The 19,676-nt window shown below is 41.1% G+C and overlaps 4 protein-coding genes across 4 annotated transcripts; 1 reads left to right on the forward strand and 3 right to left on the reverse strand.

The window, feature by feature from the left end:
- Nucleotides 1-208: 208 nt before the first annotated feature.
- On the reverse strand, nt 209-1,344 carry L201_000604 (uncharacterized protein; the record flags this gene model as incomplete). The annotated part of the gene is made up of 7 exons (XM_066216404.1): nt 209-267; nt 355-394; nt 501-533; nt 687-754; nt 835-913; nt 1,028-1,132; nt 1,270-1,344. 7 exons carry the CDS (start codon nt 1,342-1,344, stop codon nt 209-211), a joined length of 459 nt encoding a protein of 152 aa, XP_066072501.1.
- Nucleotides 1,345-1,851: 507 nt separating this feature from the next.
- On the reverse strand, nt 1,852-5,531 carry L201_000605 (uncharacterized protein; the record flags this gene model as incomplete). The annotated part of the gene is made up of 3 exons (XM_066216405.1): nt 1,852-4,404; nt 4,469-4,720; nt 4,806-5,531. The coding sequence occupies 3 exons, from the start codon at nt 5,529-5,531 to the stop codon at nt 1,852-1,854; spliced, it is 3,531 nt and encodes a 1,176-aa protein (XP_066072502.1).
- A 1,014-nt stretch (nt 5,532-6,545) lies between these two features.
- Nucleotides 6,546-12,247, reverse strand: L201_000606 (uncharacterized protein; the record flags this gene model as incomplete). Its single annotated transcript, XM_066216406.1, has 18 exons — nt 6,546-7,111; nt 7,183-7,387; nt 7,448-7,716; nt 7,784-8,030; nt 8,119-8,445; nt 8,507-8,636; nt 8,703-8,752; nt 8,808-8,956; nt 9,022-9,437; nt 9,497-9,590; nt 9,648-10,809; nt 10,866-11,226; nt 11,307-11,428; nt 11,481-11,547; nt 11,595-11,685; nt 11,745-11,871; nt 11,937-12,086; nt 12,152-12,247. The coding sequence occupies 18 exons, from the start codon at nt 12,245-12,247 to the stop codon at nt 6,546-6,548; spliced, it is 4,629 nt and encodes a 1,542-aa protein (XP_066072503.1).
- Nucleotides 12,248-12,698: 451 nt separating this feature from the next.
- On the forward strand, nt 12,699-15,695 carry L201_000607 (uncharacterized protein; the record flags this gene model as incomplete). The annotated part of the gene is made up of 7 exons (XM_066216407.1): nt 12,699-12,757; nt 12,821-12,953; nt 13,058-13,708; nt 13,771-13,910; nt 13,974-14,116; nt 14,176-14,549; nt 14,607-15,695. 7 exons carry the CDS (start codon nt 12,699-12,701, stop codon nt 15,693-15,695), a joined length of 2,589 nt encoding a protein of 862 aa, XP_066072504.1.
- Nucleotides 15,696-19,676: the final 3,981 nt, after the last annotated feature.

Below are 19,676 nucleotides of genomic sequence, written 5' to 3' on the forward strand. Positions count from 1 at the left end.
TGTTACTGCATGCATGGCTCTCTAGGCTTGTCTATCCATCTATTTATACCTTTTCTGCTCTATCTATATTTATCCTTCCTTCCAATCGCGCAAGTATAATATTGTCGTAAAACCCAAAGTATCCTGAAAACAACATCCAGTTCTACAGTTTTGCCTTCTGATATAGTCTATCATTCTAGAGGTAATAGAATTTAAAGATGTGTGAAGCTTATAAGAGAACTTCAATTGATTTTGTTACAGCTACATAAGCAGCACCAAGGAATAAACCTATATTTAGTCAAGCAAAAATATCAACATCAATTCAAACCATTTGAATGCAAAAAACCGAAATATAAAATTGAGACCTAGACTTACCGAGTAAACTGATATATTGAGATTTGTAAATGAAACTCATCTAAAAGAACGAGATACAACAAGTGTCAGTGTTAAGGTGCAAATGTTTAATATTACATGAAGAGATACATCAATCATCTGATCGCGTATGCAACTCAGGAACTCACTCTTCCACTAGGGTTACCAGTTGAATAACCGGCCTGCGAGTTAGAAGTAAAAGGAGTATCAGCAAGAGATCCAAATCATTTAATATTAGATCATTCATCACGTTTGAGTGACATAACCATTCGATTTGTCTGACACGATAAATATTTCTTTTGGGGAGAAATGAATATAGATTATCTTATACTTACAGTGTAACTGAATCTACCGATGATCCAATGTGAAAAGAAGATTGTAGCTAATTTAGGATGCCATAAACCTAGAATCAAGTATTATCAAGACAACGTTAGGGACAGAGCCAATATCAAGAGTACTTTGAGTTGAGTAATTATAACTTACTCAAAAAACCGAATAAACCCAGAACGTAAGGTATGTTTTCAAGTGTATTTCCATGAGCTCTTTGAGCGCAGTTATATCTCTATATCATAACAATCACGTTCATAGCATGATCAGCAAGTTAGATTTTCCGGCTGCAAACGTAGGGAAATTCCCGTTGGAGTTTGAGACTACTGATCAGGATAAAGTCACTTACCATTTTCTTAGGATCAGCATTAGCCTCAGCTTCACTAACGTATAAAACAGGATATTTGACGCCTGCTGCTTTACGTGCGTTCATGACATTGTGTTGTTGATAGCCCTATTTGTATACCCAAGTAAGCATATATCATCAATGATTGCTATGATATCCAGCATCTGCCTTTATGTTTATAGTCTGCTATGACTCATGCTAGTACCTCATAGAACTGCATACGATGACAACAACAACAGACTTACGTTCAAGGCAAAAGCAGCTACTAAAGGTAAACCGACAATTGGGAAAGCAACTGGAAGGGTGATTGTGTATGACATCGTCCGTGATTGTATTGTTGATGTGATTGGATCTGCTAAGTGTATACTTGTTGAAGGTTTTACTGAGATACTGAAGAAGAAAGAAAGAATCTAGCTCAATTCAAATATCGCCGACTATATATGGAGTGACTTCTTGTTTTCACCAAGAAGAGCACTGTAATAGTTTTTCGGCCAAGTGTCCCGGTTTTCCAGGACACTCTATGACCGTCGGGCAATTTCATAAAATAAGATTCGATCTGCAGTCAAAACCGTCACGGCCATTGACCCACAATTCGTGGCGGTAAGATCGTCTTAAGGAAGCAAGACTTAAGATAGACATCGATGCCGAAGCAAGGGGTTAGCTGTCGGATTATTGACACGTCGGGCTGTATTTGATAGGCAATTGCGAGGGACTAGTTACCTGTTTAAGTCGTATTACCAGTCGCATTATATAATGGTATAAAAGTTTCTTGTATGATTCCATTAGTTGGTAAAAGGTTCTATCAGGCAGTAAACGTATAAACTGAATCAATTTCCTTCCTTCTTTCTACTCCACCAATGCTTCTTTCCAACGGTATCACCATTGTTTCTCTGATTTATTGTTCCATAATCATCACCTAAAACCTTTGAGATCTTGTTCACAGATCCACCTTTCGATATTGATGATGGTGGAGGAGGTTGCTTTTTAGCTAATCTCCTTGTAGCACTATTATTACTATTGTTACTACCTGTAGTACTCCTCAAAGTACTATCATTCTTCATTGTTTGTAAACCTTTTGGAGATAGAGAATTTGTATGTGAATGTGAATGCAAAGACGAGGATGTCATTGAACTTCGTGTCATCCTTGATTCATCAGTGCCGGTGGCAGTACCGCTTGCTGACGATAATGGTATAGTACTAACACCAGGTAGATCACGGAATAGTTGCGAAGTAGGAAAAACCTGAATTGATTGAGGTCTGGCTTTAATCGTACTTTGACTCCCTTGATCTATATTGTTATTGTGTTGTTGATCACTTGGTATCGGTGCGGGTGATAATATACCTGTATAAGGGTTTTGGAAAGGATGAACTTGCTGTTGTTCATTTACATGAGGTGTAGGAAATGGATAAAACGTTGGATTTTTTATAGGTGGTGTGATAGGTGGTGATCTTCTCATATCGTAATCATCAGGTAAGAAAGACATTGATGTATGTCCATGAACTGTATTTGGTGATCCCAGTGAATAAGATAAATTGCTTCGGGGTGATACAGGTATCTTCGGTGGATATTGTGTATTATCGGGCTTAGAATATATCATCGGATCCGGTGTTATTCCAATGGGTAAGATTGAATCGAAGTTTCCGGTAGACGATGTATTGTTTAGTGTATCAGATCGAAGGGATGGGTCATTAGCTTCATCATTGACATCCAGACCTTGCGAATGCATTATATCAGCTAAACCTTTCATGGCTCCAGACCAAGCTTCTTCAGCTTTATGTAAATTATTCCAACCTTCATTGCCTAACCTTTGAGCTTCTCTCAGCAAATCAGCAGGTAAAGATTCACCTCTTTTCTTTCTGATTTCAGCTCGTGATATGGGACGGAGAGAATTATTCGCTGAATGAGAGGGAATATTGGTATCTCTAGTGAGTGTATTATATGCTTCTTCAATTGGATTACCGGAATGTTCGTCATCACGTTGTTTGCCATTTCCGAAGGTTTCGGGTCTTGCTAAATTAGATCGGAAAGAAGAGGAAGTAGCAGGTACAAGATTGGGTAATGGGGTGCCATCGTAACCATGTTGACGGTGTATCTTGGGTAATCCATCTAATCCATTGCCTTTCTTTTGAGCCATGTTCATCAAAATCCCACCCCAGTCTAAACTCTCCTTAGCCATCTTATGCATAGTTTCGCTAGCTTCCTTCATATTACTTGAATGTCTAATCAATGCTGCTGCATGAGTTGATAATAGATGGCTAGCGATAAGAAGCGGTAATTCTGGCGTTGACCCGGTGCTTGGTGTAAAAGGCCGTACATAAGTTGGTTTGGGCGTGCCAACTGGAGAAGGGGCATTTGACGGAGGTCGAGGTAGGGGTCTGGATTTTACTGAGTTTGCTGGTGAAGGTTGAGCGGATGTTTGATAAGATTGTTCCATCATTAATCGGAGGTATTCATCGGTAAGCCGCTTTGAAGGTTCTTGAGTATTTATGGGGAGATCACGTTGTAGATCGGAATGAACCCCAGCATTCTCTTGGTCGTTCGAGCTAGTACCGCTGGAGGTTGAAGTAGAGACATCTAGCATGAGTGGTTCACCTAGCGATACCGCATGAGGTGCATGATATGATACAGGTCTTGGTGAAACAAATGTTGGTGGAGGCGAAGGGAGTGTTCCAAAGATAGCGACAGGCGTTACCCTGGAACGAGGTGGAGTAGTGGTAGAAGTTGATGGTGTATTTGTATTGCTGCTGTTATTTGACGATTCTCTTGATTTCCCTTTTGCCTTCTCCTCGCTAATCTCTACCTTCTCTGCTTCTTCGTGTTCAGGGGTCTTCACCATATTCTCAACATAAAGCATACGTCTGATTCCATCGGATTCAGTTTTGATGGATCCATTACTCATCTCTGCTCTATCGTGATCATGTCTGGAAGTTGAATCAGGTGTATTTGGTAATCCAGAATTATCCAAACCGACTTCAGCATTTGTCGATAAAATAGATCCATCATCCATAATTCCAAATGTACCCGAAGTTCGGATTGCTGATTGAATGGGTCTCTCCTGTTCATCTTCTACTGGTGATACTGGTATACCATCAGATGGCTCATTAGGTGAAGCAGCTCTCGAGGACCCACGAGACTTCACACCTGATCCATTGGAATTTCTACTGGCTTTTGATAATTTTCTAGAAACTCGATCTTTATCCTTATTGTGATCGACCCCAAAGATGGTTGACAGTAAGGATGATACCCTTTTACGTCGAGTGGAACTGTTGGCCGATGAGGTTGAATTGGTTCTAGTGATACGAGAAGGAAGAGATGATTCTGATTGATGAGATGACAAAGCAGGTCGGATGGTGTCGTGTGCATTAGGAATTACATTAAGCTGTATGAGCATATTCACATATCAGCTAAAAGCGTCCGGAACAAAGTATAAAGATGCATCTTACCTCATCTACTACCCCGATATCAGCTTGTATATGGGCAGAAGTAGTAGTAATGGGATCTGTGCCCAATCCTGTCGTAGCTTCAATATGTAATGGTTGAGTAATCGAAGTACCGTGAAAGCTGTTAGGTCGAATTCGATTATTTATGGGTTGCGGTTTCTTGAGACTATTGGGTCTGCTTCTAGGTGGTCTAGCGTTCTGTTGAGCGTAAGTATGCTGGTCAAGGATAGGCACGTTGTGAAGATTTAGGCCAGGCTATTTTAAGTGAATTATACATATCCAGGTATGTTATTCAGTATTTGCCAGCTAAATCCGATAGGTTCAAGACAGCTGGACTTACTTCGGGATGAACCTTAATAAGTATTTTACTTCTATATTCTCCTTGAGATGTTCTAGATGTATTATCATCCGATTGGGAGTTATTCTCTAAAGAAAGTGATTTTCCCGCTCCTATTCCAGCCATATTCTGACCTTCTATTATAGATTGCTCGTCACTCGTTCTGACATTATCATCTTTTGTTCCTTGATTGCTTATTTCCATACCGCTATCAAAGCGAGTGGGAGTAGGGGGAGGCGTGATTCTAGGTATGAGCTTTGGCCTAGTTGGAATTTGCGATCTAGGTGGAGGTGGTAGTCCACCTGGAGGCGGTGTACCAGTATGGTGTTGTCGGGAGATCGATAGAGGTCTTGTTAATCCTATTCGGTTATTTAGGGATGTAGTGGTTTTTGGCCATCTTGGTTGCGGTTGAGATGTCGGTAATGGTCTTCCAGGTGATCTAGGTGGTAGAGAAGGTCTTGATGCAGGTGAAGATGCTGGTAAAGACAGCGTTCTTTGTCTAAGCTGAGGTGTCATTGATGTTCCATCATCTTCATTCCTTATAGTGTCTATAGATTGCTGCGAATATACACTATCTCCATCATCTTGATCGATATCATTGGAAGTTCTTCTTTCAGAATGGTTATCTGATTCGTCTACTGGTAATTGCAATGTGCGCAACGAATTAGGTGTAGTCAATTCTGTTATTGGCGATAAGGCTCTTAATGGATGGTCAGCTAACGGTGCCATCTCGGATGAACCGTCAGGGATAAAGCGTATATGGTATTATAGGAATAGTATACTAGATATATGTAACAGGTCAGATGAATAATAAACAACAAATGGAGTTAGGAAGACAAGAGGAATTCTAGCTTACATAGGCAACGACGTTGAATTGCTTTACTGCTTTGATACTGAGTGACGCTTTCCTACACATATATCCTACGCATAGACATCTTGGAGTGGTTAAACCCGAATTTCTCTGAGCTGAACAATTATCGGAGAAGGTAGTCGATAATACTGTCGGAAGAGTTCCTTTACTGGAGGTAAAGGCGTAAAGTGGATTGTTTGGCTCGGATCGTTCATTCAATTTACAATGTGAGGTTGAATCAGTAAGTCTACGCACGTCACAACTAGTTCGAAGTCGGATTCCTTCTAGATCTCAAGGTGAACAATTCGAACATTGTCAATAAAAGATGTATCTAGGTATCGAAGTAAGCTGATTTCGTATAGGGATATGATTAAGCCAGTATATGGTGATTGAACAGATGATGAAACGGTGATTGATGAACATGCGCGTTCGAGTCTTCGGCTGTAAGTCAAGATGTCGATGCTTCTTGTGCCTGTTTCAACATGATACATCAGCATACAAATATTCGATCAACCCTATACACCTTGAATACACAGCCTGTATACATACACATATATACATACACTCACTCACCTGAAACCATAAATCACACTTCATCCTGTTGATGAGTTTCGCCACCGCATTGATCGCCACCTACATTCTTGCCCGCGATTTGCCTTCAACAACTACTCACTTTCAATTTTATGCCTGCTGTTTGTTTGGCATTTTTACCCCTCAATCAGTATGCAGTGAGTGTTTGAAGCCCAAAGCATACGCTAAGCGAAGTTTCAACTAAATGATGCCTTGAGATGTCAGTTCTCACCTGAAAGCCTAGACTTCTGCATATGATTTTTTAAAGTTATCAAGAATGGATAGTGATTACATCATGATTTTCATTATTAGATCGTTATACTTTAGAAGAAATTATCCATATTAAATTCCATTGCACCTTGTTGAACATCCTGTTTGAGTTCTTTCATTAGATTTCCAGATTTTTTAGGTGGTGGACTTCTTTCCACTTTCTCTTCATCTTCTTCCTTCTTTTCGTCCTCTTGTTGTTCCTGTTCCGAAATGTTCTCTTTTTCATAGTTTTTGGTGATTTCTTCGGGCTCTTGGGTTTCAGGAGTTGTAGCTCCATTAGGAGTTTGTGATGCATGTGGAGTTGGAGTTTCAGATGTATTTGCACTACTTTCAGCCAGAACATCAATATCCATAAAGAACGATTCTCGCCTTTTATCACCTGTAAGCATAAATGATGGTCTTCTGTTCTTGTTTTGACCTATATATGAATTTGTAATGGTACCCAGACCGAATAAAGTAGGACGTATAGGTGAGGTTGATATTGTACTGGTGGGACTAATGGTAGTAGGAGTAGGAGGCGCAATACTTTGTGTTCTAGTATTGCGATTTGTCTTGACCGGGAAGAAGGGTCTCTCAAATGACCATGACCTGAGAAGATCAAGTGCAAGATTGTGACACCCTAGAAAGATTAGATGAATTACATCAGTGGAATCCACTTGTATGGGAAAACAAGTCTTAGGAACTACTCACCCATTCTGAAGAAAACTCTAGCGTTATGCAGTACGAAATCATATTCTAATTTGTTAGAAATCTCGCTTGTTCCTTTCGCAGTTTGAAGTGATTTGGATTTAAGATGTCGGAACATCAAGAGTAAAGATGGATCATCATTATCTGGATTTCCCACATCTATTGCTTTATCGGCGGAGAACTCGGTAGCGATATCAGTCATGGGTGACTACAATAATAGGTCAGCTGTTGCAATCTAAGCTGATAAACTTGGTATGGGCTGACTTACAATGAGGATCTTCACCGCTAAATCTCTTCTACCTAATGTCCAGAATGCCCAGCTTGCTAACCACCTATGTCCACCTGCAAAAGCCATGGGCAGTACAGTATCTTCCAAGATCCACCTCATCAAGGGTCCAACAGGTTTACCTTCTGCTTCATTGGGCTCTACAGCTCGAGCTAATGCTATACCCAATTGCCAGTCATTGAGATGACGAAGACATACGTTTATCGCATCTTTCGGTGCGCCACCAAGCATGAAAAACGCAGCGGCATAGTCTAAAACATAGCAAAATTAGTCCCCGATAGCATTTGATATCCACCAGTCCCTGTCGAATCAGCTCACCGTATCTTTGTTTACTCAGTAAAGCATAAGCGTTTTTCATAGCAGCTGTTTTCCACCTGTCTAAGTCAAAATCATTCGCTAAGAATTTAAGCATTAAAGCTTGTTCTTTGTGACCTGGAGCTTGCCTCCATAATCCATGTACCACTTTCTTTTTACCCAAAGCGAAGAAAATGAGCGAACAAGATGTAGGGTCTCTATTTTCATCTTGCATGAACCTATTTCTAGCTATATCTTCAAGTTGCGATTTCTATTATTTGTATTTCAGATTAACGATAGTCAGATCATTTTCACGTCTGCAAAGATTCGCCGTAATCACAATGTTCACAACGACTTACGAAAACTTCCCCCGGCTTGAGCCAAAGGAAAACACCCATTCTCCTTGCATCTTCCCATAACATCTTTCCATCTTTACAAGTAGCTTTTGAAGCCGATAGTAGCAATTCTTTACTTTCGCTATGACTTGCCCAAACTACATTACGGAAAGAGAAGTGTTTCGTTCCTTTTTGCTCTTTTGATGATTGGTCAAAATCGGAAGAATTGGTTGACATTGCTGATGGGGCTATTGTAGTTGTGTTTGATAACTTATCCCAATTCACATACATTCTTAGAGATATCAAATATCGCATTCCACACACATCGAGTGATCGCCTTTGCTGCTCGGCCTAATGAGATAAGTTAGTAACTCATCTATCTTCATAGAGTGGAAGATATTTGAATACTTACTTCCAACGTAGCTTGAGCCATAGTCGCCAAAAATGATTTTTCGGCAGAAGAAAGTGGAAGGGCTACTTTGCCATTTAATCTTTCGATTAGTTCCGCGACTAACCGCTCTGTAAATTCATCCTCTTCCTCGCTTTTAGGGCGACGCGGTCAGTTCTTCCGATTTTGAATATTTCAAGATAAGAGACTGCATACTTACATTGGAGGGGGTTGGATGGAGTCGAATAGCCCATCGTATTTGTTGGACGACTTTGGTAAGATGTCAATACGACATTGTCAATGGTACGGAGGTAGCCTAACTCACTGCTTTAGTAGGTTTGGACCTCTTTTTAGTAGAATAAAACTCCGATGGATCTAATCTATGGAAGCGTATCCTTTTCTTTCCCTCTTCTTCAGATTGCTTCAAACTTTTTGACAATTCAAGGAGAATGCTCTTTACCAAATCAGTTTTATCTGAATTAAGTCATTGGGTCAGATTAGTAAATATTCTAGCCAACAATAATGATCAAAAGACCTACCCCATAAGAGGCATTGTCCAAGCTGTACTGGATGATAATCAACTAAAGGACCATTCCTGTGAGCTATCAATTGGAATATGTCTTCTGGTTCTTCTTCATCTAGAGTAACACTTTTGATTGATCCAGCTGGTGTAGGTGAAGGGGTATCTCTACCTAAGAATCGACTAAATAGGTAAATCTGATTTCCAGTTCCTACAGCTAAAGAGCCTCCAGCCAACCATATTGAATCGCTAATTGGGACTGGTGTATATCTTTTCATATCGATGGTGATGAATGGTGCCCATCCAGGTGTAGTTTCCACATATGACATCCGTTGTTCACATACAAGTACCACTTTATGCGGAAAACCCACTGCCAAAACTGATTGCAAATCTGAAGTAGTCGTCCAATCTAAATCTTGGATCGTTTCACCTTGCCTGTAAAGTTCGCAATCAGTATACATTCCCCACCCAGCTGAATTGTCTGAAAAACTCACTCGAATATATGAGTTAATTCCAACCCAGTAGAAAATTCGCTGACTTTAGAGTCCCAAACAGTCAGTTCATGTCTACCATCTTCTAATTTGCAGACTAGACGATTTCATCAGCATACCTCGCTTCAATCTCACAGGTAGACGGAAAGCTTACCCAGTACAGTCTTTTTCCTTGAACTGCATCTAGCCATTACTACATTACTTCGTCCAGTTCTGACTGTGCCAGTTTTGATCCAGGCTTCCTCCACCCTATCATCGCTACCCGCACCATCATATTGGCAAGCTGTATCACCGTGTTTTACAGTATTCTCAGATTTGTGTTCAACTAAATGACCGCCTATTTTTGGTGTCCAAAATTCCAAATCGCCATCTGTGGAGACAGATAGAATCATATCTTGTAGAGCGGTATCAGTTGACCAATCAATGACTGATTGATGCCATCCCATTGGATCCACAGGAAGTATCATTTTGGGTTTACCTCCTTGTGTATGGTCAGCATCAATGGGTAATCGATAATGGGACACTAATTGAACAGTCGGCTGATTTTCCAAATCACCTTCTTGTGGTGTTACTTTTGAAATCACACGCCACACCCATGCTTCTCCGTTCCTTGTCGCAGCTGTAATTATAGCTCTTTGAGTCCGTCGACTACCACCACCATATCCATCATCTATATCAGAGACCGCCAAGAGCATTTTTACATCGTCATCTGCCGAAGGTTGGAAATGAGGAAGTATGACTGGTTCGCGAGGTTTCATGTGACCTGAGTCCAGATGTTGTAAGGTGATAACTGCTTGACCGTCGGGAGGTTTTGTATAAAAGACTATTGCTCGTCCTTTAGCAAATAAAGCTGCTTGCTGTGGTGCTTGAGGAACGTTCCAATGCCCTTTTCCTACCAAAGTTCGAGGGCCGACATGCCATTTCCCAGGCCGCACACTGAGCTGTTGCTTGTACCATGTTCCTATTTCTCCATTTTCACCAATAGCAAGTAATCCTCGACCATTTGGCGTACGGGCAAATTTTTCTAAAGGATGTTCAAGCTGCACGGGACCAGTCTCATCAGCGGATAAGGAGCGTGATGTCGGCTTAACTCCTATTAATTTCGATGATAGCACATCTTTCAACGACAAGCGGTAAGAAGTGATGCTTGGATGATTTTTAGAAGGAGCAATGATCGCGAGTAATGTTGGTATAGAACCGGGAATAGGCAAGAGATGAATACCGGAAGTCCACGATGACGGGCTCGAAAGGGGCGGTAGTTGACACGATGAGAGAAGAAGTGTCTTTAGCAATGTGGGTGGCTTCCGTTCTATGTTCTATCATACAGATTTAGCTTCAAGGTCGGTATTTGGAGAGAAAGTGGAAGACTAACAACGACAGACCGTAATACCAGGTACCCATCTGGGCTTATCCAGGCTATTATATCACTTTCTTCCGAGTCCAGACCTTGTAAAATCGTCGTGATTTGCGCTGATACAGATACCTGCTTGTCATTTATTCTATTCAATTCCGCTTGGACGGCTATCCTAAGTACGTCTGCATCCCAAACCCACATCGAGCCAAAAGGATTGGCTTCTGGCTCTTTACCTTTCGCTGACGCATGCCGTAATGATTTGGAGAAGGCTCTGTGATCAAGTGATGAGAGAAGTTGAAACCATAAAGGATCATCGAGGACAGGAGAGTATATTCTGAATACAGAATTTGTGGTGATTGTATATAGATGGGAATCCGAGCTTCAAACAAAAACAGACGTTCAGCATGTGAGCATATTAGAACATATCTGTAAGTCCAAATCATAAAATGATCAATTCACCTTCCTTGACTTGGCTTCCTCCATCCAATCCACGATATCTCTCTAGGATGTCGTATCTCTTGAGCCATGCCTATCGCTTGACCCTTCCTATCGGTTGCCAATATGTATGCAGATTTCTGCCCCTATATTTGAATAATCGGTATGTAGACGGTTATTCGTGGGAATGAAACTCACTTCTCGGAACCAAGCTATGTGGCCAGATGCAGGTGAGAGATGTATGCTCGTCGGCGCAGGGTACGATCTACAATGATTTAGCTAGAATACACTGATTGAGTCAAATATACTCACCTTTCCCAGAGCCTGTCCCATACTACTACTTCGGCCTGAGGATCCATACGCCAATATTCTATACCATTCTGAGTTCCAAGTACCAATGCGCCTGGCGGACCATATCAGCTTTTCCGTTTCATAGCAGAACTGAACTGGATTGACGCTTACCTGCTCTAAAATCCAGACTTTTGACAGGACTTGATGCTAGAATAGTTGAATATACAGCCCAACTCCCGACTTTTCTCGTTGAGATGTACTGCCAAAATACTACATGAACATCTGACCAAGCTATAATCTATCAGATTTTGTATTGGTCCAGTAAGCAAATACCATACAATCCGAAGTAAGGATCTCTCTCACCAAGTTATGCTCTTGACTGCAGCAAACTCCTTCAACGTTACTGGGTATTGAAGCCGAAGCTCTATGCGGCAAAGCTGTCCAGAAAGGTAAAGTATCCTCCAATTCCAACTCCGACGTCAATACAGTGATGTTTGAGCCGGAAGGGTAAGCCTGGGTATGAAATCAGCGGAATGGGTCTGTACTTTGACCAAGCTCATTATAGTCTCAACACTTACCACATAACCTCTCTCCCCAATTGCAAATACATCGACGTTGCGGGTAGATAGTAAGTTAGGACGTCCAGCTACAGCCTGCCGTAGTCGAAGAGGCATATCAGGATGATCAAATGGAGGATACTTTAGTGAATAATTTTGAAGATATTGATATCTTTCTTAAGCTTTAGGTACAAGGTAGAGCAGATAAAGTGCGGGGATCAAAAGGTGTGATGTCAATCGCGGTTGTCTTTAGGTTCACGTTATCCGGGCCAAGTACGACCGAGAGTTGAGATTTACCGTAATTACAAATTACTCTAATCTAATCTGATTCCGCTAATCAGGGAACGAATAGCTTAATTGCAAAGTCGACTTACTCGAGTACTCGTACAACGCGTGATTGACGTAGTTGGATCGCCCTCGAAGATGTTTCAGCTTTAACATCAACATTGATTAAATCATCGCTACACCATCATCTTTTTCACCCTCTTGGCTATTCTCGACATACTCTATCGCCATCTTGAAAAGAACTGTATATAACGTCGAGGACATAGCATCCCATGAAGTGAGAATGGATACAACCATCAGGCAAGAAGTAGTCTTCCCTCGTCCGTCTGTTCACGAAGTCCGGTAAGTTCGGGAAACAAGGATATGTGTTTTGTGCATTGACGAATATTGCTGAAACGCATATAGCTCAACATGGAAAGAATTGCTCTCAGATCCTCTGATATCGCCAAGTAGATTAAGAGCTACAGCGTTGTCCAAGACTGGCTTAGGGTCTGCAGCATCTGATGGAGGAGTAATACTGAGATCTGTCTATTGGCGTGTAAGTGATTTCTTACAAATGGCCGCACCTCATGAAATTTCCGGTGCTATTGAAACGCTGTACTTGGCTCATTGACTTCAACTATTTCGCTTATATATATATAGTTCTACCATGGTCTACTGCCCACACCCACATCTCCTGCTTTATTCCCTGCTTCGTTAGCTACTTCTAGAGAAGCCTACAATTCCCTAAGACGAAGATACCTGATAGCGCCGGATGGCCGATGGGCATCAGACTGTACTGGCTCCGAGGATCACAGAACATCTACCAACCAATCTTTTGCAAGTTCATCATCTTCAGTATCTGCAGCTGGAGCAAGTACGTCAAATGGAGATGGATGGGATCCATTGTCATTGGATAGTTCATCACCTTGGAAAACATGGTTTAAACATGTTGAACTAAGAGCAACTATATTACAAGATGTAGAAAGAACTTTTCCAGATATCCCTTATTTTCAACTACCAAGAGTTAGAAAATGCTTAACAACATCTTTATTCCTCTATTCAGTTTTGAATCCTGATGTAGGGTATAGACAAGGGATGCACGAGCTTTTGGCCTGTTCTTTTTTAGCTGTTGATAGGGACAGTTTGGATAACACAACTAAAGATCAATCACAATATGATAGGGATCATGAAGAAGCAATGTGGAGTACACTGGATAGAACTTATGTCGAACATGACGCTTTTCAGTTATTTCAATCTATCATGAAAGGTGCAAAGGAATTTTATGAGTGGAGAGCTGAAGAAGGCCCAATTGTAAGTCCGAGATACAGTTTTCAGGATGAGTATGAAGCGCAGCTTACTCACGACAACAACAGAAAAATAGATCTGCGAACGCACCTCAAGCGCCTATTATAACCCGTTGTAACCACATACATACTGACTTGTTAAGGAGGATCGACCCGCAATTGTGGGAAAGATTAGAAACGGAAGGTGTAGAAGCCCAGATATGGGCCATGTGAGTATGGATTCACTTTGTCGTTATTATAATTCTGAACATAAGGCTGACTAAGATATTCAGTCGATGGATACGACTTATCTTCACAAGAGAAATACCATTTCCAATAGCTATGCGTATATGGGATGGAGTGTTTGCGGAGGATCCTGGATTAGGTCTGCTGGACTTCGTCTGTGTGGCCATGTTACTGCTTATACGGAATGAGTGTAAGTACTTGTTCAATTCGTCTTACCAGGTTAAAAGCTAATGTTGATCATACGCTCAGTAATTGAAGCAGATTATCCTACCCTTCTAACTCAACTTCTTCATTATCCCTCTCCTTCACCAACATACCCATTTGAGCCTTTTATGATCCTATCTCAAGCGATATTCCTAAAGGACAACATCTCGCCAGCAGCAGGAGTAGAAGTAGTATTGCAGAACCAAGATGTCCTCGGTGTGAAAGTCAATCCACCGGAACGATCGAATGAGGAGCGTTCTCAGACACAATCTAGCTCAAGGGGTGGATACGCGCAAAGAGGATTAGGGAGAGGAAGTCGAGGTCGAGCGGGGATGAGTGGACTAGCTCAAGGCTTATTTGAAAAAGCTCAAGCTGCTGGACTAGACAAGGCATTCATGACTACTGTAGCTGATTTGAGGGTGAGTAATACTCTTAACGCTCCAGTATGCGATGGTGACTAATTTGAAAAAATGCAGAAAAACCTTCCCGATTCAGCTACGGCTTATTCGTATCTCCCTAATCTACCATTTTCCCCTGCCGGTGCCCCTTCAAGGGAGATTGGCTCATTTTCCACTATCCCTTCATCGACTTTAGCTCTTCCACGTTCATTCCTCACTTCTCCGTCATCAACGCAACCTGTGGTAGCGCAACGCCCATTCGCGGATAGTCGACCATCAGTCGACAGTGTAGCAACGGAGCAATCACTAAAGGATGCAGAATTGGAAATGGCCGAGTTGAGGTTAGCAATGGTAGGAATGGGTAAAGCTATGTCAGAGTGGTTATCTCTTCTACAGCCTACAGCAGGACTAAAACTCGAAGAGCAGCAGAATGCCAATCATGGAGCAGAAATAGAAAATGCTTGGCGCGGTTTAGAAATGATAAAAGATGGCTTATTAGATGCTGCCGGAAAGGAAACGGAACAGATAGTTAGAGAATGGGGATGGCATGAAGGGCTAGAAACCTCAAGCTCTAGAGCTTCCACGCCAGCTCCCGTAGATTCACCTGGCCCATCATCCCAAAATTTCCCATCAAACCCTTCGAATCCATATGATCATCAAGCACCTCCTGGAGTCTTGATGCCAGAACCATCTGTTGGAAGAGGTACATTGGAATTTGAAGATACCACACCAACTTTACCGCAATTATCCACTATGCCTCCGCCACCTTCTTTTCCTGCACCACCAAAGATTTCATCACCAGTCCCTTCAAATAGTAAAAATAGTACATTCAGCAATAACAACTCTTCTATAAAACCATCGAGTCTAACGATATCTTCTCGATCTACACCATCTAGTGGTCTACCTAGGACGCCAATACCGAATTTGGCCACATTGCCTCTTCGTCCTCAATCAGCTGCTGGACCAGTGAATGGGACAAGAGATAAGATACTGGATAGATCGCTTGACGAATCAGGTAAATCGCAAACGAGAGAAAGCAATATTGCTAGCGATCCCTTAGCTGGACTAGGGGTTACTACTAGAGATAAAAATGATGGATGGAGAAAGGGGAAAGGGTTAGAAGGTAATAGTGGCGTTGATCCTCTACTTGGAGTGGGAGTTAGATGATATTATTTTAGCTTGCAAGGTTTATCAATGATGTTCGAAGGTTTTCAAGCATTTAATTTGTTGTTGAACTTGTACTGAACATGCATTATAACAGGTTGTATTGACCTGAGTTAGAATCCCTCAAGGCGACCAAAGCTGATCTTTTCGGCAAGAGCACAGAAAATATTCAGATCTACCTATTCGTCTGGCGTAAAGCCGTTGCCGATAAATCGCGATTGTCGGACCAAAGGAGGGTGATCATAAACTTAAACAAAGGGAGCTACCTTACGGCCGCAACATACCTTATTCTATCAGTCAGACTTGCACAATGATTACTGAAACTCTCGGACCCAAATTGACAATAAGATAATCGAACAATCAAAATTTGATGGCGCCACGAGCGGTCTGTCATTATTCGCTTAATATGACTACACCTCGCAAAAGGTCCTTATCAATTCCCCCTTTGAATCCAATACTTGTAGATACCAAGTCTATATCGGAATGTGAGAGAGTTACACGATGCTTGTCATAATAAAAGCATCATGATTGACTATGGTGCATAAAGTCCACAACCGGCTGTATTTGTTATTTGCTCAAATGAAATATACCCCTGGAAATCATTTTGCTGAACTATCCTTTCATCACGATGAACAAGCACTGTGTACCAAAATTGATCGGAATATATGGTTTTAGACTGATTTATTTCGTTTTTGTTGTCATGGACCGCATGGTGCATATTTTCGACCTCATATTTTCCAATTTTTATTGTCTGATTTGCTAATTATTTGTCTAAAATCCTTTCCTTTCATTCAACACACAATAAGTGTATATGTAGAGGCACTGGGAACTCCGTGCATTGTGGCTCATCTTCTTTAACTGTAGACTTGATGACTAAAAAAGCCAAAACATCCAAATTTGTGTCCATATTGTTCATACAACATGTTGACTTGTAATTTGATGACAATCCCAATCGTTCATTTATTTTCAGCATGCAAAATAAGGTACAGTTTTGATCACCATCAACAACAAATACTGTTTTTACTTTAACTTCTTCAATTATCATCAAACCAATCAACTCCAATCATCAACAGTCCTGTCAACCAAAACACATCAACACATCCTGCCTCGATTTCAACACAGTTTAAACCTAACACCTCAAATTCTATATTACGCCCAAACAATACCGTATCGATTATCACATTTCATCAACAAAGCTTGTCATTCGCGCTCCGATATTCGACAAACCATCCTTTGGGGTGTTAAGCTATTTGTTCCAATAGTCATCAGCCTAACACAATTTTAGCTCTTGTTTCGCATGGATATCTTGATTAGACAAGGGAAAAAGCTGAAAAACAAAGGTGTATGAGGACACAACCACAACAATTATCGGTGAGTTGGATACAACTTCGATTGGGTCAAGGGAGAGAAATCCAGAGAGTATCGTGAACTTGTCGGTACTCTGTTTTCATTTGATCGTAGTCGAGAGAAAACATATCTGGCTATATTTAGAATAACGTTTGGATCCTACTTGTTCACTTTAACGATGTGTCGGACCTTAGTGGATAATCATATCGGACTACTTTCTGGAGATTGTATATCAATCAACGAGTGTCAATGGTCTCTGTTTGACTTGATTCATCCTTTCATCGTTAAATCCGAAATACACACTTTTCACTTCACCTTGGTTTGATTGACGTAATCTTTTATGAAAATGCTATGTTGGATCATGGAAGCGTTATATGACTGAAACTGGTACTTCGGAGTTCGGGTGAAACTTAGAAAGAGGTATTGAAGAAAGGAAAGGAACTTCTGTCAAAAACAAGTCGATTAGCTGATTATCCAATTCTGTGTGTTTTCTTTTTTGGTAAACTCAAATAATCATCAAAGGTAGATCATACGATCACCACTTTTACTCACTTTTACCATTTCCATATAAACCGTCAAAATCTTCACATCCTATCCTCATCAAAATTATCTACCTGGCCGGTCTACTGTAGCTTATTGGCTGTTCCATACATGTGAGTTGCGCTTCTTTTTCAATACGACCAGGCTGTGCACCAGAAAGTCTACACCAACAAATGGGCGATTACGCTCAAGGAAGGTTAAAGAACACTGCTGATTCACTGCTCAATCAACATGAACACAGGTAATTCGCATCTCGTCAGGATTATCGTAAACTACCTGTTTTCTAGTCATTCCAGAAGGTACACTCAGTATTCCAGATTCCTTACGAAACCCTGTTCACAATTCAGTATCCAGCCCTGTCCCTCGATTACAAAATTGCTTACACATAAACTATCAGAGCTATCCAGATCTACAAAGAACGAGTACTGCCAGAGCGAACAGAATTTTCTGATTTGTGCTCAGATCTCCCTGTCTGAAGGGGTAAGTCAATCCACCTCATGTCACTCATTTGTCTTTTCAAGGTCCGCTTACTCAACAAGTAACGTTATCTTCCAAACTTCCAGATCATAGGCAGATCGCTGACGTGGTGTTTCTTCTTTGCAATTTACAGTGTATTCGATAACAGGCCACTTTCAACAGTCCCTTGCAAATCTCGCTCTACTGAACTTGGTTATCTCCTATATCAAACTTGATTTTCGTATCTTGTAACTACGCTTCTAAAAATTCGATATACCCGTTAGTCGAAAAGGTGACGATCACGTATTCAACGACTCCGATCCCTTATCAAAGCTCGGCGCCCAGTAAGCCCGCTGTCGGTCGTCCGCTCTTGAGGCACCGTTTCATACACAATAACCAATGCTTCGGAAGCTTATAAACGGTCTCCTTTGTTCAGCTAGTATCCACATCAACGATCATCGCTTATTTGACCTACACTATCCGGCCGCATCTCGAGCTCTCTTCGAACACAGTACTAGGTCCACCTGTTGAAATTTTCGCAAGATAAGCTTTATACGGGGTATAGTCTCAAAATTCATGTAAGTAGACCTCCTCTTTCTCATTACTGCTCGCTTCATCATATCGGCCTCTTAGTCTGCCACATCATTGTTGAACCCATTTCCATTGTTCTTGGACTCAACTTGAAACACAAACTTCCTACCTATACCTGAATCTTAGGGAATTAGTTTTTCCACGCGGGGCGTTGTGGCGTAAGGTACTCCGCATAAATGATATGACGAATCATTTGCTTCTAGAACCCTTCTTGCGTTTTCTCTCACTTCGGAGCTACCCCTTTTCAGACGGAATTTTATCTTTACCCATATACTCCCTATCCTGCCAAATAATCGAATATCAAATTCCCCGATAGAAGGGTCAAACATGTCATAATCCGATTCCTAATTTAACTTTTGACTTTTCGTTTATTGGTCTTTAATCATTTTAAACTGTTTACTTATCCCTTTATCTCCTCTCCCTTGGTCTCTCCAATTTAACCCTTCAATTGGTTTAATATCAGATTTCAGTTCAAAATAATTAAAAAGGGCGGACGTATCCCCCTTTACATGCTTGGTTAGAACGACATTACAGAGGAATGTCAATCTCCCGGCGGCGTTTTTAATCCTCTTGTTATTCCCCTCGCAAGAATGTCGATCACCTCCTCTTTGGCTCACTTCAGTCCCATCAAACTTTCTTTCTGTATTTCCCTATCTTCTCTTACTCCATCATTACATTACATTACATTACAAATTATCCATATCTCATCCCGATACCTGAATTGCAAGTTGAAGATCTTTCGTTGTGGGTTCTACGATTATGTTTTTTTTTGCCCTAAATCGTCCTCTGGTCTACGGGTTTCGCTGCTTCCAGCTTCTAGAAAACAAGTGGTTTTTCCGTTCCAAATTAAAAACATGTTCTTTTTTTGTTTTTTTTTTTTTCTTCAGCTCTTGATTCCCAATCTCTGAGACCGCTGCTATTTTGCATAGGGTATTAGGCACCAAATTATGATATTTCCCATTCTAAAAGCTGAACCGAACTGAACGATAGAACATGCGTTCTCATATTATCATCACTGCTTGGGTCGTTCAAACGCATCGGATGTTTGGT

The sequence above is a fragment of the Kwoniella dendrophila genome, chromosome 1 (genome assembly GCF_036810415.1).
Source record: "Kwoniella dendrophila CBS 6074 chromosome 1, complete sequence".
NCBI lineage: Eukaryota > Fungi > Basidiomycota > Tremellomycetes > Tremellales > Cryptococcaceae > Kwoniella > Kwoniella dendrophila.